Source organism: Patella vulgata, chromosome 2 (assembly GCF_932274485.2).
Source record: "Patella vulgata chromosome 2, xgPatVulg1.2, whole genome shotgun sequence".
Lineage (NCBI taxonomy): Eukaryota > Metazoa > Mollusca > Gastropoda > Patellidae > Patella > Patella vulgata.
In genome coordinates, this window is record NC_065880.2 from 50,007,036 (window position 1) to 50,034,475 (window position 27,440).

General features: G+C 33.2%; 2 protein-coding genes across 6 annotated transcripts in view; one reads left to right on the forward strand and one right to left on the reverse strand.

Annotated features, from left to right (window-relative positions):
- Positions 1–17,225, reverse strand: part of LOC126810024 (protein C12orf4 homolog) — a 32,621-nt gene extending 15,396 nt beyond the window's left edge. For 2 of the 4 annotated variants that reach the window (XM_050534941.2, XM_050534939.2), the window contains exons 1-8: positions 17,084–17,225; positions 13,782–13,959; positions 11,144–11,289; positions 8,075–8,256; positions 5,720–5,819; positions 4,933–5,057; positions 3,875–3,975; positions 1,063–1,147 (exon numbers count right to left, since the gene is read on the reverse strand). In XM_050534941.2, coding sequence (XP_050390898.1) covers positions 1,063–1,147; positions 3,875–3,975; positions 4,933–5,057; positions 5,720–5,819; positions 8,075–8,256; positions 11,144–11,289; positions 13,782–13,941 — 899 coding nt within the window. In that variant the 5' untranslated portion in view covers positions 13,942–13,959; positions 17,084–17,225. Of the gene's footprint in view, positions 1–1,062; positions 1,148–3,874; positions 3,976–4,932; positions 5,058–5,719; positions 5,820–8,074; positions 8,257–11,143; positions 11,290–13,781; positions 13,960–14,938; positions 14,996–17,083 lie in introns of those variants that run through there. The other 2 variants (XM_050534940.2, XM_056098436.1) reach the window with 2 other exon arrangements.
- Positions 17,205–27,440, forward strand: part of LOC126810015 (uncharacterized) — a 67,050-nt gene continuing 56,814 nt past the window's right edge. The window contains exon 1 of one of the 2 annotated variants that reach the window (XM_050534917.1): positions 17,205–17,292. In XM_050534917.1, the coding sequence (XP_050390874.1) occupies positions 17,241–17,292 (52 nt within the window). In that variant the 5' untranslated portion in view covers positions 17,205–17,240. Of the gene's footprint in view, positions 17,293–17,933; positions 18,122–27,440 lie in introns of those variants that run through there. The other variant, XM_050534918.2, reaches the window with a different exon arrangement.

Genomic DNA, 27,440 nt, shown 5'->3' on the forward strand with positions numbered 1-27,440 from the left:
ACAATGTTCATCATCGAACTCCATCAAGGCATTCACCTAATGAATGCCTACACCAAGTTTGAACATCCTACCTCAATTAGAAGGAGAGTTATTGTGTTCCAAAGTCTCGACCAATCAAATTGCTTATTGTTCTGCTTACTATCAGCAGAAAATGTTCATTACCAAACTTAGTCACGGTAATTGATGTTATGAAACTATACACCAAGTTTCATCACTCTCCCTTTGTTAGAACTAAAGTTATCATGTTCTAAAGCATCAACCAAGCAAATTGTTTATCTCTGCTTACCCATAGCAGAAAATTCTCATCTTCGAACTCCATCAAGGCATTCACCTACTAAACACCAACACCAAGTGTGGAAATTGTGGCTCAATTAGAAGGAGAGTTATTGTGTTCCACAGTCTCAACCAATCAAATTGCTTAACCCTCTGCTTATCCTAAGCAGAAAATGCTCATTATCGAACTTAGTCAAGGTATTGATGTTATGAAACTATACATCAAGTTCGACCACTCTAACTTAATTATTACTAAAGCTATCATGTCCCAAAGCATCAACCAATCATTTTTGCTTATCTCTGCTTATCTTTCAAAACCTCAAACAGTGATAACTTTGTTCATAATAAAGTAATTTGAATGAAATTTTCATTATATTCATTTTGCATTATCTATTTTGGAACTATTATAGCAATAACAGTCAGCCATTTGTCTAAATCCTACATAACACATCTTTATGCTAATATGTGAACATAACTTTTTGTGTGACGTCTTAAATATTTTTTATTATTGATTTGACATTCTATGAAGGACAACCAGGAACAGAACATAAATTACAATGGTTTCTACAAGAAGTTATGAAATCCTCCATCCACCTATCTCTCACATGTTACTAATGGCAGTTAAAATGTTTATTTAGGTGAATATGGTATTTCTATAATTTATTGTAGTTGTTCCACTTCCTTAAAATATGTATAAGCAAAATTAATGGCTGTTACATTATGCATACATCTCATATATTACAATCAATCACTTTTTATTATAGAAATGTTTTAAGTAAAGAAACTTACCCTACAGTATGTGTTTTATGACGACATAGATCTAATACATCAGTACATAATAAACGTATATTATGTGTTGTCTTCATTTGAGCACCTGAAATAATCAACAATATATTTAATCCCAAAGAATGCATATATTCTTAAAAAAGCACTAAAACAGGCTTTCCGAATTTAACAAAGATAGACATGCAAAGCCTACTTAGCAGTTATGTCTCGAGCAAAGTTAGCCATAGACAGCAATTTATCTGAAAGTAAAACTTGGATAAGTCATTCCATGCCTTCAAGAAATCTGATCTATTATCATAGTCACAAACTTTTCTGGATACATAATATATCTAGAATGATGAAAATCAGCAGGTTATATAATATACTGAGACACAATAAAAACACACCACTGATTTCACTGACTTGATGTGGTGGCAAGACGTAATGAAAACACACCCATGATTTGAATGAAAATTCATCCGTAATGGCGAGTCACAATGAAAACACACAGAGATCGGATTTCGCCTGTATATTCCAGACATGTCTGACGCTATTTTCCAAACGTCCTAAATTGTTCGACCAGGAGTATGCCTAATCAGACATCAAGACACGGTGAATAATATTCAAAATTCCAAAATTAATATAGTGTACTGAATGTATAACTACCACTCAACACGATTATCGTTGATAATAGGCTGGATTGATTAGGTAATTAAAGATACATTATGGGAGATTTTTATAGAGAGTTGGCCATTCTTGCTATAACAGTTCAAAAGTAGATGATGAAAGAAGAATATATTGAAAAATTCAGTCAAATTACTTTATTCTGAACATAGTTATCATCGTTGTAATATTTGCCTAGAAATGGTAGCGAATTGTGTCTTCACCTTTGCTGATCGTTTGATTGACAGGCGTTAACTCCACCTACATATCTCGATTATCAAGTAAAGTTTTCAATGGCATACCGAAACGCTTTACAACAGCCTCGCTAAGTACACTCTATCATTTAGCCTCGATCTAAGTGACGTATTTTCATCAGGTTACCCCTTATTTGATTTAATCAATTAGTGAAATCCTATTTAAATCCGAGCTGTAGCCGAGCCATCCGTGGGTCTACAGAGTTGATTTTGGTCTTGTTGTTTAAATAAAGATCTAATTTATAATTTCTATAACATCTGAAGCCTAAATTAAGACTTGCAATAATCAGATTTAGCTCTTGCATAATGCATGTTTCAGTAATCAATGTATTTATCATGCTATACTGTCTATACACCTACCTTGATTAACTACTTAATCCTTTGTCGGACAATTCCTCAATCTAATCTTAAACAGAAGTCATTGCTTCTCCTTTGTCGGATTATAAATCAATCCAATAAGTGTGATTAGAATTTTAATCCACTTGTTTACCTTGTGGTTTCTCCATTGGCGGACATTATAATCGCATTGATTTGAGACGACAGCATCTATAAACTAGTCATAGATGTCACATATCGTAAGAGTATATAACACCCTAAATCAATGGACAGTCATTTTGTGATTAACCTGTGATTTAATCTCCTTGATGACAACCGGCAACAGGTAAAAATTAGTCGGTGGAAGCGGGCGTTAAATAAAGCATATCCGAAAAAATACTAGACAATACAAGCTCTGTTTCTGATGGCACACGGTTATAGTACAATAACTGAAATGGAGTAGAAATCTCGCAGATGCGTGAAATGGAAACATGACAAATACTACATGTCTAATGTTGGAGAAAAGATTCTATCTTGATGGTATATTCTCGGATTTATGATCATATTTTGAATGGGGATTATGTTTTTAAATAAAGAAATAAACACGCTAAGAAATGTTGATGAATATTTCGATTGGAATAGTGTAAGTAGTTTTTGACGACAGCGCATGCAATTATTTAGCAGATGATGTCACTAGCTCGTTGTGGTAGAGCGACGGTTACTGCTAAATAAATTTTGGGATGTCATTTTTTTGGAGTATAAGATGAATGCCGAACTTCTGCTGAAAAATGTATCGACTTATACCCCCGTAAAATACGGTTATTTTGGAGGAATTTGAAACAGACACGGGTCGGCAGTATACAGCAGGAGCCCAGGGGGGTCAACCTAGCTAAAAGGTGTACTAATTTTCTCCTATATGGTATCAATGCATGAATATCTGGTATCATCAGAATGTAAGTCAGGTATTACAAAAACATTCTGACAAGACATTACTAGTGGTGTGTGTGGGCATGGTGGGGTGGTACCCCTGACAGAGCTATGTAATTACTAGACATTTGTAGTGGTGAAGTATCCCTGACAAGAGTTCTCTAATTTCGAGACCACAGCGTTGAACTTGATCAGTTCCACTGCACAAATCATGAATTTACAGTGAAACGAGTAGGCACGAGGTGGAAACTTAAGTCAGTAAGTCCAGCTCTAGCAGCCACATAGGCCATTCAACGTTGTCGCATGGAAGAGACATGGGATCATTCTCCACTCTCTGGTATTCACACCCTCTTGAATTAATTCAATGACCCGTTCATTTATGCCATATCATTGTGTCTTCCACAGAACTGTAGGAGTTTTACTGACACTAGCGTTTTGAACACATCATGTTATACCCCATGTTCTGCACCATAAAATCATGAATTTCAACAATATTTGTGTTTAGAAGAATTGATCTATGGTGCATTCATATGTATGTAAAAGCATCATTCTCATATGTTATCATTGCGATCTGATATCAAATTCAGAACCTCAAGATTAAAGCATATCTCTCAAACAAGATTTACAATCATTCATCTATAAAAGTGATGCATTTGATTGCATCTAAGAATACTAACCTAAATGTATAGTAAAACTCTCCTCTAGTCTACTAGGTTGTAATTGTCTTTCTTCTTCTTCAGCATCAGGTAAACCAGATGACATAGCACGTAACCTTTGACTGTAATATAACAGAGTATGGAATCTATTTTGTTAGCATTTATATGAGGATTCCAGAGAGAGGGAGAGAGAGAGAAATGGGGTTAATGTTCAGTCGACACAAACTAGGTAATTTCGGGACTAACATATGGTTCAATTTTATTTCAATAATTTGCTTGCGCGTAGGGAGTCTTTAGCAGTGGAAGGAAATCAGAAGATCCAGAGAAAACCCATGAGGTTGGACAGGCGACCCTACTCCTTATCACGTACAACCGGGGAATCTAAACCTTATGATACAACGCGCACGCACTAACCATTCGGCCATCTAACCCCCAACTCATGAGGATTCTAATTATGACAATCAAACCCATAAAATCTGTTTATTTCATTGATTTCTTGTAAACAACAAATAAAATCTGTTGTACACAGACACAGAAATAAAAGTCTGTTTACGTATGAAATTTAAGTGCCAAAATATAAAGGAATGGTGTATTTACCTTGTCTCAAAATTTCAGCTCAAAATATTGAGATAACCCTTTCGAGATTTCGGGTCCTTTTTTTTCGTTGGGTGACCTGATAATCTATTGCCGTTCCTTTAGAGTTCTATACAGAGCATGACACACGTGCTGTACTTGATAACGAAAGGTAAATTTCAAATACACCTTATTTTTTATAAAATAAAAGTCTGGTTTTATCCAGACACCATATAATACAGCTTGGGACACCTATCTCCATTTCCAGTTGAAAACTGACAGGTTAAAGTTGTTGAGTTAGTTGCTCGGCCCCGACGTTGAGGATTCTAAGGGCTTAACACAAAATTATGCAGTTTTATTCTCCAAAATGTAATCGAGATTATAGATTTCAACATGTTGGTTTGTTTTCAGCTTTTAGTATTTATGTGGTCAGTTTATTTACCTTGAAAACTTTATTTAATATAAATTATTGAATTCACATGAAATAATCATCATTGTCTACTTACACGTAAGAAGGAGTGTTTGAGTTGGTTTGAGAATCTTCATGAACTTTCTTGATCCATTCTTTAAATTCTCTCTTCTGTGTTTCTCTTAAGTTACTTAATTCACTTGCCCATTTACTTGATATCAACTAAACAATGTATAACATCAAATTGAATCATCCCCATTTTTGTTGTGTTTTTAAAAAAAAAAAATATCTCTTGCCATTAAAAATATTAAGTTTATTTATTTCCTAATTTTTAAGAAATCAATAAAGCTGCTAATGACTTGACTACATTTATCATCAGTAATTTTCAATAATTAGGATACAATTTCTGGTCAAAGGGGAGTTAATCCATGATATTTATTTCCATTGGAATGGAAATTTCATCCAAATACAAAGCTTGTTAATTTTCTTCCATAGAACAGCCTTGTATTATTTTTGGACCAGAAACCTGCGTCCCATACGCAACTCATCTTGTTGTTCTTTGGGATAATACTCTTCAAAAAATGCCTACAGTTCTGCCAATTAAAGTATAATTGTTCCTTAGACAATTGTGTACCGGTTGACAGATTTCAATTTGTTATATGACGTCACAATTCCAAGAGGGCGGCGATGGCGTCATGTTTTGGTTCATGTTTTGGTTTGGTCCTTAGTCAGTTCATACTTGTTCTATTGTTAACCTCTAAGCAACTGCTGATCTACTTCCTGAATGTATCTGATTAAATCGCAAGCGTAAAACTTTTTCCCTTCTTTATAGTAGTGTAATCTTTTATTTGTTTCGTAAAAGAATATTAATAATAAAAGCTAACCTGAGTATTATCAAAATGACGCTGTGCTAGTTGATTAATATCTTCATCTGTATATTTAGTACCAACATTTGCTAAAGCTTCTTCCATTTCCTCATGTTGTCTGTAAGTAATATAAATATAATCTAACATGTTCTATTTATCACAGTTCTAGCTTTAAACAAGGTGTTTTCAAAACTTTTAGCTTGTTCAATTCCATACTTTAATGTAATTTGAAGAGTGTTGCTATAAATGTGTATTTAAAAGCCACGGTGGCTAGAACGCAGACTAGCTGGCCTGGAGGTCGCGTGTTCGATCCCTGCATTGGCCGAGAAAGTTCATCAGGATTTTCTGGCGTGGTTTCCCCTTGTCGGTGGTGTAGAACAGAGGGCTTGACAAGGACAGCTGTCTAGTCCTCGGATAGGACAAAAAAACGAGGACCTGTGTATACATTGACGTGCACATAAAACATTCCTTGGCAGTTGGAATTTCGATATAAGAGTAGGCCGTAGTGCAGGTGCCCGGGCAAATTTACCTTATAGAAGACTATATGGCCTATGCCCGTCTTCATTAGCCCAGTAGGAGCAGAACAGTAGGACATTAAACTCCATTTCATTTCATTCATGTGTACTGAAATTTATGCAACCCACTGTACCAAAACACTTATGGTTTGTTTTGCTTTGGTTGCAGTTGATGATGTTTGAATAAGCAACTAATAAAACAAAGAACTGTCCAATATGCTATCATAAACCAATCTACTTTCGACTCAGTTACAAAGTGTTAATTATTACTTGTTGATTAGAAAGTTAGTCAATTTGTCAGGTAATCCTTAACAGGCACACGAAATGAATACAGACTAATTCAGTAATAAGCACATTTAATGCTATCGTTATTTAAGCAGAAGAATTCATACCACAATTAAAAATCACATATCGATAAAATATTCAAATCCCGTACGTAATAAAAATTCATATTTAATTCCTGTACGGTATTCAATTCATACCACAATTAAAAATCACATGTCAACAAAATATTCAAATGCCGTACGTAATAAAAATAGGTGAACCTCTCTATTTTTCATATTTAATTCCTGTACGGCATTCAAATTTATGTCAGTAACATTCCTACAAAATTAAGCATTTTCCTAATACATTGAATGAAAGCTTGCCAATGCTGCTTCGGCATCAAATTCACAACCGTAATATTCCTTCAAAATTATGTGTCTTCGTTTATACGGCAGCAAATGAATGCAGAACTTCCGAAATAAGAATAGTTTGTAATGTCAGAACATCGTTTTTTCTTTATAAAATGTCAACAAAATGTTCAAATCCGTGCGTAATAGAAATAGGAAGACCTCACTATTTTTCATATTTAATTCCTGTATGGTTATGGTATTCAAATGTATGTCAGTAATATTCCTACAAAATTACATGTCTTGGTTTATACGGCAGCAAATCAAGGAATGGCGTTCGAAATAATAATACTTGTGGTGATGACAAAGCTAACTTCAGCGTATGGCGTACGTGATTCATGGCACATAGCTTCATAGTAAGCACTGCCTTTTATGTTAAGCAATTTTCGTATGGTAATCGAGATCACGGGAAAGTGCCACTGTGGATGAGAATTTATATATGGAGTCTTAAAAGACGTAAAAGATATCACAGACAAAATGACTGTCCATTGATTTAGGGTGTTATATACTCTTACGATATGTGACATCTATGACTAGTTTATAGATGCTGTCGTCTCACATCAATGCGATTAAAATGTTCGCAAATGGAGAAACCATGAGGTAAACACGTGGATTAAAATTATAATCACTCTTATTGGATTGATGAATAGTCCGACAAAGGGGAAGCAATGACTTCTGTTTAAGATTAGATTGATGAATTGTCCGACAAAGAATTAAGTCAGTTAATCATGGCAGATTAAGTAGTTAACCAAGGTAGGTGTATAGACAGTATAACACGATAAATACGTTGATCACTTAATTACCTAATCAACCCAGCCTATTATCAACGCTAATCGGGTTGAGTAGTAGTTATACACTCAGTACACTATATTAATTTTGGAATTTTTAATATTATTCACCATGTCTTGATGTCCGATTGGGCATATTCCCGGTCGGACAATTTTGGGCATTTGGAAAATAGAATCGGATATGTCCGGAATATACGGGCGAAATTTCATCCCTGGTTTAAGGCCATATACTCTAACATATATTTTTTATAATTTTTTGAGAGGGGTCATGTTCTCACCACTGGTCCAGTTGATATGGAATGATCCAGCTGCAATTAAGAAGAAAAAGTCTCCAGCCACAGGCACCACCTCTGTTTGCAACTAGAAGCAGAAAAAGAAATAAACAAGTGTTTAACTTACTTAGAGTCTAGATGTTGTAAATCAGCATCTCTATTGGTTATAATATCTTCTACAGATAAAGCATAGGTATGTTCTAGATTTAGAACTGTTTCTAAAGCAGGAGAATGTATTAATGTATGATAAATATCAGAAAACATTTGTTCGTTAGTTATTTCTTCTGGTTTAGCATATTCCTTTACTTCCTAAAACATATAATAATAAAACATCCCAATAAACTTTTATTGCAACTTTTATTTAATTACATTTATTGAGTTTTCCTCAACGTACCATAATAACAGAAGATTTTTTTTTGTAGCATGCCACCATCAAAATGTTCCAAGACTACTGATGATTATAAAATCCGCTGCTCTCATCTGTCTTTACTCTTTTGAGATGAGTGCTTATGGGAAAGATGGGCTAGATCTTTTAGAGATGCATGGAATGTTCAAATCCTTTTATCATGTCAATTATAAGTATTTATCTTGAAATTAAAAATTACTAAAAATAAATACTAAAGAATGTTTCTATTTTTTGGCCGAAATAGATATAGTTATATAATTTTAAAAAATGAAAAGTTAGTGGAAAAGAGAATAGTAACTTGTCCAATGAAATAGGCCGAGTTATGCTATATATTTACATACATTAGTTGATTTCATATAAATTTTAAAAAAGTAGTTCTCTTTAATATCTAGGTAGAGAATTGTCAACAATTTTAACTTCAAAATTGGTTCAAAATCTTCAATTTATTGGAAATTATACACTATACATAAACTAAGCATTTTGATAACCAACTTTGTGTTCCAAAATATTAAACAAAAATTAACTTCCGCTTAATCTTCCAGAAACCCCCCAAAAAACAGGTTGCCAGGCAATGACACATATGTCCACAGCAGCTAAATCGTCCGAGCAGTCAACAAGGGTTGTCGCATATTTATTCGTTTGTAGGTAGCCTAATGGGAGCATTTACAAGACACTGATATATCAATTTCATACAGATCAAATGATAACTTTTGTCACTGGAGTGTTCCCAAGGTTCAAGTTCAACAAAGGGCTTAACTCTAGAAGTAATTAACGGAAATTGCTGAAATTCGATAGACTTCTTTGTTTTACTAATCTAAATAATGCCTAGAAGTTATTAATTGAAACTGCTGAAATTCAATAGGATTCTTTGTTTTAATGCTCTAAATAATGCAAACAAATCTGTAACAAAAAGGATAATAACTTTAGACGTTAGAGCGTTCACAAGTTTCAAAACTAAAATTAGTTATTAGTATGCAAATATCAGATGTTATCTAGTGAGTTGCAGTACTAAAATTTGTTATTGAGTTGCAATGCTAGTCTAGTTATTGAGTTACAATGCTACATTTAGCTATGAGGTTCCAATGCTAGGTTTAGCTGTTGAGTGTAATCAGCAACAGCCCAAAACACCCCTAGAATTTGCATACTGAATTAGTATCTTGTAACTTGCAGATAAATTTGAAAATATAATGCCAGCTTTACAAGGTTAAATCCCATGCATTAAAATAAAACGTTTTAATTGGCACATACATACATCTTGAAGTTAATTTGGGCCATAAATATCAGAATCTTTTTAATGGCCAAAATGAATGTCTGACGTTAGGTTAATATGTAATCTTACCAAAATACATAAACCGCTTATTCATTTGATGCACATAGGGTGGATGGATGTGATCAAGTGGATATATTATAAGACAGGTAAAATATGTCTGCTTTGATTCACAGAATCGTAGATATAATGACAAGATCTTTGCAAGCCAGAATTGAACATAGTATAGTTTGTAATCATAGAATGATTACTTAATCATGGCTAGCATTACACTTTGCTAAATTCTTCTAAACATATGAATAATGATCAAGAATATCATATATCAGAATTCGATGTTACCACTAGACATTTATATATAATGAGATTACAATTATATGCATCCTCGTTATCCCCAGTGTTCTCATTCCGTTCTACTCCACTAATCCATAGGGTTTCCACAATTTCAAATTATCTGCCCTGGCCTTGATTGTAGCTATAGTCTACGAACCAATCAAAAAACAGTTTACAAACCAGTCGTTTCGCCTTCCTTTTTATAAGGGTAGATAACCATATTCATGTCCATTTACTGAATGATTTATGTAAATAATGTATATATTTCTAACTCATTGATATTTAATTGTATTATCAAAATCTGTAGTATGTTACGCTGTCTTCAAATATGTATAACATCTATATGTTTGACTTTTGTTATTATTAGTACTATTCGTTCTTTGTATGAAATGTCTCATTCTGTTATGTTTATAATTATAGAACTTATACTTGACAATTTGATGCACAATAACTTGTTTACGATATCATGTGGGCGTAAAACTACAGGAACGAAGGAACGATTCTCAATTAAACTCTAGAAACCTACATATCTATAAATGTCCGGTCTTTTTTAATTAATATAATATTGTATAATATTATTAATACATTGTTAATAAGTACGCATTTAGAATAATTTGAACTAACTCCTAACCTTGTCCGATGAGAGTTACTTCCCATTGCCAACTTTCTTTGCAATTGACGATTTATGGGATTGGTCGATAAAAATAGCACAATCATCTCGGGCGGATAACTTGAAAGCATGCCCCCCCCCCCACTAGATTAACCTAGGGGTTAGTGGATAAGAACGAAATGAAACCACTGGGTATACCGAGGATGAATTATATGGGAATCAAATAAATGAAATGAAATGAAATGGGGTTTATCGTCCTACTGTTCTGCTCCAACTGGGCTGATGAAGACGGGCATATGCCATACAGTATGCTATGAGGGAAATTTTGCCAGGGCAGCGGCACTATGGCCTACTCATAACTGCCAGGGATCTTTTATGTGCACGCCAATATACGTCGGGACCTCAGATTTTTATCCCATCGGAATGACTAGACAGCTGTCCTTGTCAGGATCTCTTTCCTGCACCACGTCGGAAAATCCTGATGAACTTTCTCGGCCAATGCAGGGATCGAACACGCGACCTCCAGGCTAGTGGGCCACGGGAATCAAACAGTATTCTTGTACCAAATCAACAAAATTATCACCTGTGTAAAAGCCTTGGTCCATCTATCAATTAAATCATCTTCATTTACACTTCCATTTATCACAGAGTCAATGGCAGCCTGGGCATTATTCTCGTGCCATTTTTTCGTTTCTTCTTCAATAAACTTTGATAAACTGTTCTTCAGATCTATAGTTTAAATAAACATAGGAAGTGGTTATTAGATATAAGAAGAGAAAAGTAATTAAAAGCGATCAAATGATTATTGTGGACACAGCAAATTAAGAAAGTTTCATTAATAACAAGCCAAGAGTGAGGCTGATGTTCCCCGCCGCAATCTCAAAATAAATAGATGATACATACTAATTCATTGCACATTTATCTTTTTGAAAAGTATCGAGCAATCAAACTCAGTCTAAGCAGAAAATGTTCACGGTCAAACTCCGTCAAGGTTTTGAAGTACCTGGTAGTGAAACTATGCACTAAGTTTCATCACTCTCCATCAGTTAGAATAAAAGTAAACTTGTGCTAAAGCTTCAACCATTAAAATTGCTCTGCTTAGCTTTAGCAAAAAATGTTAATCATTGAACTCAGTCAAGACATTCACTTAATCAATATCTACACCAAGTTTAAACATTCTATCTCAATTAAAAGCAGACTTGTTAAGTCTTGACCAATCAAATTGCTCATTGTTAAGCAGAAAATTCTCATCATCAAACTTAGTCAAGGTATTGCTATAATGAATCTATACTCTGAGTTTCATCACTCTCACCCAATTATTGTGTTCCAAAGCCTCTGCTTAGCCTTAGTGGAAAATGTTTATGATCGAATACTGTCAAGACATTCACCTAATAGATATCTACACCAAGTTTGAACATTATACTTCAATTAGAAGGAGAGTTATTGTGTTCCAAAGTCTCAACCAATCAGATTGAAGTCTCTACTTAGCCTAAGCAGAAAATGCTCATCATCGAACTTAGTCAAGGTACTGATGTAATGAAACTATACACAAAGTTTAACCACTCTCACTCAATCAAAGTTACCAAGCTCCAAAGTCTTGACCAGTCAAATTGCTTATTGCTCTGCTTATTCTGAGAATAATGGTTAGGCTGGTGAGCCCAGTACATATCACATACATGAGTGGGATTGACAGCACACATAGCTTGACTCAATGACAGACCTTACGATCTTAAAAACATGCATTAGACCATTCAGCTACCCCCCCCCCCCACCAGCAGTAACAGATGCAGAAGGACCACATTACACATAACAACAAGTAGTTAGTAGATAATTTAACACCAATTATAGATGGTAAAGTGTGACCATAACATGAGAAAATCAACTATCATTCTATGTCATTTGAGAAAAACTAGAAAACAGGTAAACAACAATATTTTAATTTTGAAAAAAATAATATTATTATGTGTTTATAAACAGTGTTTTCACAAAAATTAAAAATACTTGAGTTAAGAGATCTCTTGAAATTAGATAAACCCTAAAAAAAAAAAAAGCTCTCTTAATTGTTTTCATTTACATATTACACAACATCTATATTTATTTTCTTAATATAATCTATTATCATTCACTAAAATATCTGAAGTTCTTGGAATGCTGGCTTAACTCTTTTGTTCTGTTGAATTCCAGTAAATTTGATATTTTGGCAGGTGCACATTGTTAAATATAAATTCTGAGCATTTTCAGTCAACATTATCAGTATTTTATCCCAAAAAAAAAAAACTACTTGACATCACCTGTATCAACAAGAACAACAGCTATATGTTCAAAATATTGTAAAAGTATCTTAAATAAATATCAATAATACCATATGATTGTATAGTCGTACAAATGTCAAATTATTCAAGGTCTGTACATTTAAATATGATTGAAAATAAAACGCGAAATTCTTAAAAAGCTTCACTTAGATAAATACACATATTTCAAGCAAAAAGCAAACACTGATCACAATTACATTTTTACTGTTGATATGGCATAGTAGGGTCATTATAGGTTCGAACTGTATATAGATATCTGGAAGAGTTTGATGATATTATCACAATTTAATCCTGACATTTCAATATTCCTAAACATTGTAATAAAAATACAGTTATACTAAGAATTACCAATGTATTTATTTTATATCCAAAAAAAACAACAATGTCAAACACTTTTATTCTTCTCAATGAAAGATTTCTCATCTATCAAAAACATATCAGTCTATCTAGCCATCATTACGAATATTTACCATAAAAGTTACTTGAATTGCATTTCCTGTGGTAGTCATACTTAGCAGGAATAAAAACGGCACATTGTTAAGCTGTCTTTCTTAATCTGCCAAATTTATTGTTGGGAGATATTTAAAGAATTAGTAACATTTCAAATAATTATTTGCTAATTTCTTCAAAATTGTCATTGAATAATTGTTGTATAACGCATTGACATTTTACAGTATCTGATTAACCAAAAGTTGTTAGACATAAACAAGCATTAATCGAAATGGCAAACTCATTTATAATAATCTTTCCACCTGCTCAATGTCCAAGAATACATTTCAAACACAGGAATTTACTGGAATTTAGTGAGAGATGCAGATTGCTTTAACATGATTTTACTTCCTTTTCTCTGGGAAGAGGAGAAGATTTATGATTGTAATAACTGTTAAAAGTTTATCTGTTAAAGCTTACCATCTTCAATATAACAAGGTAAATTATGAGATAGTATCAGTCTTCCCATAAACTCTTCAGTTGATACATTTACTGGAATTGTAACAGGAACTGTCAATGTTGATTTCATATCTTTACTGGTAAATGTAAAGCTAAATTCTTTTTCAATGGAATGTTGCATTTTGATATTTTACCAAATCTGTAAATACAAAAGAGCCGAATACATTAACAATTAAATATTTAAAACAGGATAGCCTCCCTTTAAATGATATCATTTGGCTTCTGGAATGAAATGAAATGGAGTTTATTGTCCTACTGCTCTGCTCCAACTGAGCTAATGAAGAGCATTTACCAAAACAATAAATACAAAAGAGCTGAATACATTAAACATAGATTATGCAAGAGCTCAATCTGCCTATTGCATGTCTTTCTTTTGGTTGAAATGTGATATAAACTATTAATTAGACATTTATTAACAAAACAAGACCATAATCGATTCTCGATGTCATCGGATACTCAAGATTTTAACTAGACTAGAACGGTTCGCCATTTAAAAATTTCATTCAAAAATGGGAAAGCGAGACTAAGTCTTGAATATACCAGTGCCCTGGTTACCACAATGCACACATCTTGTCAAAACTATAAACAGTGATAACTTGGCTCAGAATGAAGTAATTTGAATGAAATTTTCATTTTACATTATCTATTTTTGAGCTATTAAAACAAGAATGGTCAGCCCTTTATCTAAATCTTACATAATGTATCTTTAAAAATTAAATATTTAAAAAAGACTTGAAATGGAGTATAACATTCTACTCTACGGCCTACTCTTATATTGAATTCCAACTGCCAAGGGATCTTTTATGTGCAGTCCAATGTGTACACAGGACCTCGGTTTTTCATGCCATCCAAGCGACTAGACAGCTGTCCTTGTAGCCCTCAATCCTGCACCACTGACAAGGGGAAACCCCGCTGGAAAATCATGATTAACTTTCTCGGCCAACCCCAAGAGTGAACCCACAACATCTAGGCTAGCGATGCTGCATCTTACTCACTGAGCTATTGTGGCTTCCTGATTTTGCTTCTAAAATGTAGTTCAGATATAAATGTGTCTTTGCATTTATACTAGAGACATGTACAAAACCATTGGATGGTAACCATATCCAAACTACATGTACCTTGAAAAATATATTGGCTACCAAAAACATATCTTCAAATGACCTTTTTTTTTAACAATTTGCAAAACTGGTATTTAGTAGATGAATGGTGCACTTGCAAAAAGATGAATGAATGAGTGCAGGCATTATAGGTAAACTTGTAAATAATCCAGATCAGATTCATTTAATTTGTTTAATCAATTATAAAGGAACATATCTTTCAATCAAATGAAGTTTAACAGCTACTTTGCTGTGGACCCAAGGTTTTTCGTCCCAAAATTGAAAAAGGATGTAAAAGTATTTTAATTTTTCTTAACAAATCATCATATTTTTTTAAAAACTGAATTGCCATAGCCTACATAAAAATAAATATTTACTATATAGATAATGATACTCTTATACAAGGGAACCTGATAAAGTTTACTGATTATTTATTACAGAAATATTTTACACTTCTCAACTTATGGTAGATGTTGGACAGATAGTGTTAAAATGTTCAGACTGAATCCTGTGTAGGCCTAGTCAGTCACACCATCTCTCTTAACCAACCGTGCTGATCTTAATGTAACTTTCCAAGACTGATTCATCAGGACTGAATGCCAATTATACAGTGGTACTATACTCCATCCAAAATTGTAAAAAAATATGGACCAAAGGCCTTCCTTAAACTTTGCTGATGTGCCCATTATTGAAAAGATAAAGGTATATAATTGTTCTTTCAAAATTATACTGAGATATATTATTTTACTATAATCATAGCATTCAGTGACACTTATTTTGTGACTAGGCTGGACTAGGTAATGATTTTATAGTTTTACTCTTCCCTGGACACCTGATACTACTTCAATGTTATTATTTTGATTAATTTACATTTTGGAAAGTCTACTTATTAGAAATTCAATTTTCCTGTTATGGACTCTTTGTCTTCCCCTTAGGATTTGTAGAAAGGTTGAAGATTGTCTTTGGAAAGGTAAAAATGATCTTGTGATAGTACTACGTATATGAATATAATGATCAGAATATGTGTGAAAATCCATAAAAAAAACCTCTGAATCTTTGGAACAAATTGACAAAAACAGTGTCTTATCTTCTCATCATCTGTCAAACTGAAAACAGTCATAGGAAAAGAAAATATAACAGACAGCTTTACACATGCCATCTTTGTCACACATGTGTAGGGTTACCAGATAATTCATTGAAGAAACCGGGACATTTGTTATTCTGATCAGACAAAGGCAAAAATGAGCATGGAGCACCCGAAGGGCGTGACGTAAATGAGCGCCTATAGACAGCGATATATTGAGGGCCAAAGGCGCGAATTTGCTAGGGGGGTTGTGAGCATGCACCCCAAGAATTTCTTTCTTTTCTAGAAGCCAGTAGATGTGTTCTTCGTCATTTTGTGATGGTAGTCACACCTCACATAAACATATTATGTCATTAAATGGACCATTGACAGGCATTATATCAATTTGTCAACTTGTAGATTGTTTTACAAGTCTTAATTAAAATGTATTGTATTTTGTATTGTGTTATAAAGTCTCTAAACCTCTACATCGTTAACCGATAAAATTATACCCAAGATCATACGTCAATTTCTGTATAGACAAGTATATTCCAATTCCTGTTTTAGGCCTGTAATATGCACTGAACTATATTTAGAGGATGAAGCACAAGTGTTTGTAGCAAACTAGGTAAACATTAATCACTAGTTTATGTGTTTTGTATTTTCAATTGAAAAAAACCAATATAAAACCGGGACAATTAGGCCCATGAGAGGCATCAGTGCGGGATGGCAGAAAAGACCTCCAAAACCAGGATGTATGTTAACGCTACACATTAGTCCAGTAAATTAGTAAGACTACACTGCCTTAAGCACAACAGCTGTGCAAGTTTAATAATTACTGGTAACATAACCCATATGGTGGAAACATGCGATCTAAATTGGGGGTTAGCTGAGAATGTGACATACATGTAAGGATGTTATACAATACAATAACCGTCATGCATCGTCATTGCCTGCATTGACTCTTGTGTGTTAAAAAAAAAATCTGTTTCGTTCCTATAGTGATCAATGAAATAAGTGAAATGAAAATGTTAAATAAACCACTGCATAGTCATTATTTTACTCTACAATAGGCCTATTCTAGATCTAGAAGTCAGACTAACCTCCTAAAAGAATTGCCCAATCATAAATTGCATTTTATCGACCTATTTCAACCTATTCCTTAGCCAAATTAATTTTATAAGTGGGAGTGTTTATAGAGGCAGACATCTTTACAACGGCATTCTGGGATAACTCTCTGGAAGTAGGTCACATGTAGAGATGGAGGAAAGTCGGTCACCGCTGGGTGAAAGCCGTCCAAGTGTCCCACGTGGTAAGTTTGTCTCCCCCGGGCTTTTTGGGGTTTATTATCTACTCTAACTATACATGTGCTAACTATTGTTCAATAATTTTGTACTGTTGTCATACATCACCTTTGTTTTTACTGTTTAGCATTGGACATGAGGTTTGGTATGCGCTTTGTTTTAGAACTAGGTCACCGCCTCCGTGCATTGCTAATGCTGAATATTTTGCCCTCTATGTGCCCTAGAATATTGTCAGTATTCTATATTGATTTTGAACTATGTGTCAGGCATCAGTTTCGGAATGTTTTACTTTTCTTTATGATGTTAATATATGTTTTCAAAATTTGAGGGGTGCTACCCGTCAAACTTCATTATACGGGTCAAACAATAATAACTGGGTCATATTTGGACATACCAGGGCCAAACTTTAATAATCTGGATGTTGTTATGACTTTATTGATGGTAACTATATTGTTAGAATTTCTTTTGGCAGTTTTTATTATGGTGTGACATGTGCTGTGTTTTTATCTTTTGTGAACAAACTGCTTTACTTATTGAGTGTCAAATTTTATGTGTCAATGTGTCCTAGATCTCTTATGACTACCAAACATCTAGTTGAGTAAGCCATTGCGTTCATTTTGTCAAGCTTATGGCAAGCCAAAATACTCTGGTGTTAGTCGGATTTGACCTCAATTATGTCAGGTTGACCATTTAATGTGTCTAGCCATTAATTATTCTACTTTTGATTCACCAAGAAACCTTAGATCATTCAACATCGCTGGACAGAAATCGGCCAGGGTATACCTTAGCTTCATTTACTTCAATAAGGATACAGTGAAGTCATGACATGGAAGTGGGGTAGGCTATTTATTTTTGGAAGTCTGTTGGCCTATATATTAACATTACTCACCAGACTGTCCAGGTCAGTTTGGATTAAGGGAAAATATTTTAGTTTTAATTTTCAGCAAAAAATCTATAAATTAACTTTTTTTTCTATTTTTCCTAAAAATATCTGAGAGTAATAAAGTTTTTTGGTTGAATTCTACATGTATTTCTTTTTTTGCAATGTTTAGATTTTTTGCCCTTGAAAACAATTTATTTTTCTGGTGGTACATTACTCACTGCTCTGAAATTTTTGACGAATTATAATGTTATGGATAAGCATTCAGCAAGGTGTCTAGAATAAGATTTTATTTATTTTGACATTTATTTATCTGGGATACTCTCACTATAATTACAGTGTTTCAGAATTAAAATGTTCAGGTTATTCAATGAGTGTTTTGAAAATAAGCCCATTTTTGATATTTAACCCGTTATCACTTGAAGAAGATTATAGAGAAAAGTGATATCATACTGGTTCTTTTACGGACAGTCCATAATCGTCCAAAACTACTGTTCTTAGATCGCCTCAAACTGCCCTAGTGATGTGAGTATTGTATTGTACATATACTACAGTTCATGGGGGTGCCAGAGCTATCATGTGAGTCAGGTGGTCTAAGGAGCACTAGTTTCAGATGCCTTAGTGGACTTTTCTAGTTAAAGATTCTGGTCTGAAAATTAAACAAAACTCTACTCAAACCTGTAATTTTCAGTCGGTGAGCTGGAACCATTAAATTGTAGCCTGATATTACGAGGTAGACTAACAATAGGTAAAAAAAAAAAACGAGATGAAACTGTTGCAAATAAATGACAACATATATGTAATAATAGCATATCACACCTGTATGTCACAATCACATATATTTATATAGTTATCACTACTTCTCACTAGCAAACTGTTCTGTTCTTGCGCAAGTTTTAAAATAAATGTGGTTTATAATCCATGACAGCAAAGATTCTTTAACTTTGATGTTCGGCAAGCGTATACATGTACATTATTGTTAAAAGGAGATTATGTAAATAATAGAATATTAGACAAAAATATCTAGAAATATCTTTCAGGATCTCATTAATTATTATTAATAAAAAGGAACAGAATAATACAGAATTACATTAAACTTCATATTTATAAATGATTTCTATTTTCAAACAACCTGACTGATTGGAATTGGAATTTATAGCAGTCATGCATTATCAAGTTTTAAAAATAATTCTTAAATCACATTTGTTTAACAAAAAGAAGCTTATTTTTATATTATCTGTATCATATTTTTAATAACCACACCTTGTGTGTAGTTTCAATATATTTATCTTTTTTTTTAACAGATGTGATCATTTTACTCACATCATATATTTTTTGTCTTTGCTTTTGACATTCATGAATTTTTTGTAAGGCACCATATAAAATTCTTAATAATAAAGGACAAACTGTGGTTTGCAATTTTACAAAAACAAATAAACCATTGATAGGTTGAAATGTAGAGAACATTTCATACCATAGGGTCTAGAACTAGATAGATGGCCAAGTATATTTAAATGGTAAAGTGAGAGAGAATTTTACTTCTATCTTTCTAAAATAAGGGAAGTCAAGTTGATTCAGTGATTAAGGGCTGGATCACTAATCAAGAGGTCTACGACTTTAGGGACTTAATAATGTTAGTATATAGTTAAACAATGAAATCCAAGGGTTTATAAGGGGAGAAAGAAACAGTAGACAGTATACAAGAATCAGATTATCAGTTGACATGTCAATGTCCATCTGTGCAGTCATGGCTATAACCTGAATGTATCCTTAAATGATTGTCACTTACAAACATACAATTATCAGGTCTTATACACCCTGTATGGATTGTTTCTTAGTGAACATACAGCTTGTAACTTAATTATTGATGTCTGTCTGATTAAAAAATTATTCTTATTCATATAAAGAGTACAATTACATTGATTAAGCTGGAGACAATCTATAATGGCTGGGAACTTAAATTAATTATTATTTAATTCTAAATTAATTCTGCACAGTCATGTATAAGTTAAAGTGTTAAAAGCAAAATCATCTTCAAATGTTAAAACCAAAATACATATGTCTTTTAATTAATATAATATTATCTACCATTTGTCGATTTGCAGATAAGAGAATTGTACATGTATTACAAGTAATCTAATTGTGTAAACTGCATCATGTCACATCATTATGTCTTATGCATGTAGAAACAGTTCTAAGAATAAGTGTTATTTATTGTATTATGTCATGAAGACGCATCCATGCAGGTAAATAAATTTAAAAAAAAAATGACCTCTCTCTAAATAAAGTCGATGTTAAAAATATGTTTGTAAGGGTAATTTGTTATTATAATGGCGGTACTATTACTGATTGTTATCAATATTTTATGATGTTGTATAAAAAGTAGGTATCTGGGCTTCTAGGTCAAAGTCAGTAGATTTGTAAACTGTTGATACAAGCTGTCATTGAAGTTACATTTAGAAGAATTTCTACATTAAACTTAATCTCTCTATATGGCTATGACCTATATAGATGGACATAGATCTATATACATAGATTAGTTAATGTTATTGTATAATATGGTTATTGTGAATAAAGTGTCATGTCACTAGCATAGTCCTTAGTATTATACATATTAGACATTTAGTTGATTGATAGCTAATTCATATTAAAAAAAAAACATTTTGATTTAAAAGTACATCATACTTATTATACATGTACATTTAGTCATTGATAATTGATATAAAAGATACATTTTGACCTGAAAGTTCATTATATCTTTTGATTGATAATTTATATTTTAAACAAAATGTTGACCTAAAGTTTAAACCAGAGGCGAAAAATAGGAACATTTGGAAGTTTTAAATGCAGTTTAGATAATGTCAAATATATGGGTCCATTCTTCTTCTTCTATTAGTCTTTAACGATTGCTTCCACCAAGGGTGATATCACAGACAAGTTGTCTTATTTTATAATGCTCACTGCACGCTCAGGGGTCTTTCCTGTGAGAGGAAACTGGAGTACCCGGAGTAAACCCACAAAGTTGAGAAAGCGCTCCAATCTCCAAGCCACATACATGTAGGCTCACACCAGGAAGCGAAACCATGACCGTAAGCCAGAGGTGACTGGCCAGTAAGAGCACAACACTCTAGATCACTTGGCCATCCCAACCCTCCCTATGTAAGTCTAACAGTTTGAAATCTTATACATGTATATAATATGGTGTCTATCTTGTGTATTCATTGTGATATATTGGAGTCTTGAACAGTCTTAGTTTAACATGTAATTTGGTGAGATACAATATTTGGACTGTTTCTATAGATATCAGTGTCATGTTTTACATCTTGTTCACTTGGACAATTTTAAAGCTAGCTGAAAAACTCCAGACATTGCATGAAAGATACATTATTGAAGAGTAGATAAAGAGCTGGTAGTTTTCTTTATATTTGTTAAATACTTGATAATGTAAAGGGAATGTGCTGAAAATTTCAGTCAAATTGCTACACTCTGAACCAAGATATTAGCAATTGAATTTTAGGCCTAGCCTCGATCATCATTACTAAAGTCGGTACAATAAAAAAACATAGTCTTGATTAGCCATTTTTTTATTTAATCATCAATGAACCTTCAGCAGCAGATCAGATTCAAATTCAGTGAAAATCTGACACAAAAGATGGCACAGAGAGTTGATTATGGTCTTGTTTTGTTAATAAATGTCTAATTAATAGTTTATATAACATTTCAGGCCTAAAGAAAGACCTGCAATAGGCAGATTTAGTTCTTGAATAATGTATGTTTAAGTTAGCTTAGTTTCACCTTCTCCAAATGTGGATTAAGGAATAGTAGTATATAATCTTCTGTCATGTGAATTTCATCGCATTCTCACAGGCTGAAAAATATCAGACACTACTGAACCTGTGTCTGGACTTTCAAACTTTGTGCTAAACCTATCATAAAATTACAGAAAAAACAAAATCTGTGCCGTACAAAATGACTATCATGAGGGGTTTTGTGTCATGTTCTTATTTCCAGACTTGATTTCTTGGGAAAATGGCAGTGCTGTGTAGACTAGATTATTGTGTGCCTCTGTAATTAATTTTAACGTGCAATGTACGAATGAATTTATAAAACGCATGAATTCCAACATTGATATACTTCTCAGCGGCGCTATGAGTCTGACAAGGTCAAGATCAGACATCTAATTAATTTAGATTGCTTACGAAAAGTGTTTCATACATTATAAGTTTGCTTAAGAAAAGTGTTTCATACATTATAAGTTTGCTTAAGAAAAGTGTTTCATACATTATAAATATTTGAGGCATATACATGTATTTGAATACTTATTGAATGAAACAATCACAACACTTCTGTAGAAGACAATTACTACAAATAAATCGGAGCCATTTCATCATTGATCTGAAACAACAAGAAAGAAAAAAAATAATACCTCTACATGTGTAAACCATCATAATATTTGTAAAGGCTCTTAACAAATCTAGAATAGTTGAAACCACTTAAACATAAATAAATTCTATAACAGATGTAAACATTATAAATCCCCCGAGGAGATAAAAGAGAAAGCGTGTATCCAGAAAGTAACAATTGTTCAATTCAATTGGATTTGGTTCTTTATATTTCGGTAAGGGAGTTGTAATCTTCATAAGAAATAGTTGTATGCTAATTAGTGGCCCAAAGCCAATTAAATTTAATACCGAACCAGTAACAAATTTATAATGCCTGTTTATTGGACTAGTTAGCAATTTTTGGTCTGTCTATTCAACTCTTTCATGAATAATTGACATTGGATTCATTGTGGTAAATGTATGATTAATACAAAGAGGATTGTAGGTGTACTTTGATTTTCTTTGAATGACAACATTTTTATAAAAACAAAAATAAATTTGAAAAAAAAGAGCTTTATTGCATTTTGGGCCATCAAGTCTTTAGGAGTGGACACTTTACTTTTAAGTTAATGGTCTGTTGTTTAGAAATTTCTTTTAGTTTAGTAGACTAGAAAGGCTCCTGTAAGAGAAAGATTACAACAGTGTGAACGTCACACACGTAGTTTATTATTACCAGGGGTTTTAAGCTAGCTTATCTTTTGCTGGCAGAACCTCATTTATACTGAGCACCACAAAGCATGCTGTACCAGGTCTGGGTCAAGCTTTGATAAAATTGACAACTTTCGTCTTTGTACCAATTTACATAGTTCAGAAAATTTAGTAAATGTATGTACATTGTAAAACTAAAACCAGTCCTCTTAAAATACAGCTCATCCTTTCTAAGAAATGAATGTGTCCAGTATTATCTGTGTGACAGGAATAGAACTGTGTGTGAAGATAACCTTATTTTAATGTCTGCTTACACAATGAAGTAATAGAAATTGGTTGGCTGATTATTGTAGTGATCTGTTAATTTGTTCAATAGGCCTTGAAATTGATCTACTGTTAATTGAGTAATTTAACCCTCTCATCTGATTGTAATCATCAGGTATACAGCACAATAATTGATTTCTCTTTTTCTTTGTCTGAAACAATAGAACAGATTAAGCACACCATTGTACATGTACTATAATTTGATTACTGTCTACAGAAGAAGTATTAACCAGCAAAAAATTCTTGAATCGTTTTTTATATAACCCCATATTGTAGTCATATATTGACGTCGAACTGTCCTGTCTGTCATCCACAATTTCTTATAAACACACCACAGATATTTTATCGTCTGATCTTAAATATGTGGTTTGCATTAGTGACACAAAGATATCTATTGAATTTCAATGATTTCTGTTAATTAGAGTTATGCTGCTTGTTCACTTGTGATCTGATCTGTCTGTGATGCATTATTCCAATTAGTGAAATGAAAAGCCTTTATGAATTCAACGTTTTCCATCAATTACTTCTAAAGTAATGGCGCTTGTTTCACTTTGTAGAATCGCATAAACGTCAAAATTTTAAATTTATACATTATTCAAATGAATGAAACGAAGAAGCCTATTGAATTTCAACAATTTCTTCTGGAGTTACAATAGTTTCACTTATCAGAATCTTGCAAACGCTACTGCAAAAGATGTCATCCGATCGGCCTTCAATTTATACGTATTATTCAAATTTGTCAGTTTCCAGTAATTACTTCTAGAATGGTAAAATCTTGTGAAAAGTCTTAATATAGACCTTGCTACTGTATCTTTATAGAAACTTGTGAATGCTTTAATGCTTAGGCCTACCTGTCAGTAATAGTAAGAACAACAACAGTAATGTTAATGTCTTCTGATCAGTACAGAAAAGACATACTCTTTTAATATTAATGTCCAATGCTTACTAGTTATTCTTATAAATAGAATGATATTAATATTAATTAGGCTGTCAGACTTCTGACTGATTGTTAAATCTATCCTGACAATGATCTGTAAACTGGAAGTAGTCAAAAAAATATCCAATATTTTGAGAAAAAAAACCAGTAAAAAATAGTACTCTTTCGAAAAACGTGATTTCTCCACTGGGTGTCCTAGGATCAAAACAACTAAAGTATCGTTGGGTGGCTCGATGAATGGGCTATTGTATGACACTCTTGCTGTCTGATTCCTGAAAGCCGGTTCGGTGCTGCTTGCAGGTCTAGTTAAATATTACTATTATATTCACCAAATTATACAATAACTGACTTCAACCATTTTCTCAAACAAATGAAAGGAATCTTTAATTAGGCATTCACTTTTATGAAGGTAAGAATTGAAATTTGATAAGTGGTGTGACGACTGACGGTAAGATTTTAATGTAAAACTGTCTGTGAAAACAAAGAGTACAATAGAAGTCTGTTAGTTATGTGAAGCCTTTTTATACGCCCACATTGAAATGTGGACGTATATTGCCGTCGCCCCCATCCGTCCGTCCGTCGTCCACAATTTCTTGTGAATGCTCTAACCCCAAAAGTTATCATCCAATTGTTTTAAAATTGATATATGTTGTTTACATTGGTGAGATGAAGAAGCCTATTGAATTTCAATAATTTCCGTTTATTACGTCTAGAGTTATGGCCCTTGTTTCACTTTGTTGAACCTTGTGAACGCTATAACGCGAAAAGTTATCATCCGATCTTTCTGAAATTTATATGCATTATTTAGATTACTGAAAGGAAGAAGCCTTTTGAATTTCGGCAATTTCCGTTTATTACGTCTAGAGTTATGGCCCTTGTTTCACTTTATTGATCCTAGTGAACGCTCTCACGTCAAAAGTTATCATCCGATCTTTCTGAAATTTATATGCATTATTTAGATTGTTGAAATGAAGAAGCCTATTGAATTTCAACAATTTCCGTTTATTACGTCTAGAGAAATGACCCTTGTTTCACTTAATTGATCCTTGTGAACGCTCTAACATCAAAAGTTATCATTCGATCTTTCTGAAAATTATATGCATTATTTAGATTAGTGAGACAAAGAATCCTATTGAATTTTAGCAATTTCCGTTTATTACGTCTAGAGTTATGGCCCTTGTTTCACTTTATTGAACCTTGTGAACGTTATAACTCCAAATGTTATCATCCGATCTTTCTGAAATTTACATGCATTTCAGCAATTTCCATTTATCACGTCTAGAGTTATGGCCCTTGTTTCACTTTATTGAACCTAGTGAACGCTCCAACGCCAAAAGTTATCATTCGATCTTTGTGAAATTTATATGCATTATTTAGATTAGTGAAACGGAGAAGCTTATTGAATTTCAGCAATTTCCGTTTATTACGTCTAGAGTTATGGCCCTTGTTTCACTTTATTGATCCTTGTGAATGCTCTAACGCAAAAAGTTATCACCCGATCTTTGTGAAATTTATATGCATGATTTAAATTAGTGAAACGAAAAAGCCTATTGAATTTCAGCAATTTACAATAATTACTTCTAGAGTTATTGCCCTTGTTTCACCTTGTTAAACCTTGTTAATGCTCGATTGATGATAGTTATCATCCGATATGTATGAAATTTATATGCATCATTTAAATTAGTGAAACAGGTCTATTGAATTTCAGCAATTTCCGTCAATAATTTATATGCATGATTTAAATTAGTGAAACGAAAAAGCCTATTGAATTTCAGCAATTTACAAAAATTTGGAATGATGTCAGATTCTCAACCCACAAGATAAATCAAAGTATATAAATTCCAATGAATTTGACAAATTTTAATCATATTTATGACGCCGATCAAAGAGGGTATCTGCTTAGCGGTACATTTACATGTAGCTGTACATGTGGCAAGGTTCCACAGTGGCTTGTTAAGTAGGGTTAACTTACTAGGAGGTCTCTGTGGCCCTGGTTTTCTCATGTCAGTAGTGTAGCTAGGAGAGTATGGCAAGGAAAAGTAGGGCATTAAGGCCCATTTAAGTTTAACTTTCAAGATATAAAATATGTATGTGTTTTACTAGAATTTTTAAGTTCAGCTTAGTGCAAACTATTATCACTATTGTAAATTGTTACATAATTCATGTGGATGGGTTCCTAGATATATGTATTATTGGGTGGACTATACGTCACAACACAGACTGTTGTGACATAAAAGAGAGGTAAAATTCCTGTTGCAATGAGTATTGAACAGGTAGGTATGTAGCATATAGACGTACATACATGTACATATACATGAATATCCGTACGTCGGTCTTTCCACGCTTTCTTGTCAGCACAATAGAGGCCAGAGTTTCCATCAGATTGTTCAGAAACATTCAGGAAGCTTGTATTATGATAAAACAAGGATCCCCTAATGGTTTCGTGAAAATCGGATTAATATATTTAGAATTATGCCCCTTTTTGCCGAACTGTCCACACTTTCTTTTCAACACTCAGGAGGTTACAGTTTTTATCAGATTTTGCTGTAACTTTCAGGAACCTTGAATTTTTGTTAGTTAGCATGACAGAGGTCGCAGGTTTTATGGAATTTTTCTAATGTCTATATCTATTTAGGATAATTAGATGGATATTTTTAGAGTTTAGAGTTGGCTCTTCATTTTAGTAAAATATATTAAAGTTGAAGTCGTCTTCGGTTCGGAATTTCATGAAACTTGTTTGTATTGATTTAATTGAATGTTGTTTCGCGATATTCAACTTTCTATTCTGCCCCCTCTTTCCCAGAGTTATGCTCCTTTTTCCAAAAACCTTATTAACAAGATAGAGCCTACATATTTTTTTCAAATTCGGTGTGAAGTATTGAGGTCATGAAAGAACGAATGATTACGATATTCCAGAGGTATGCACCCTTTTCCGAAAAGCTACATTTTTTTCTTTGGGGACAAGGCTGTTCTTTGGGCGTATTC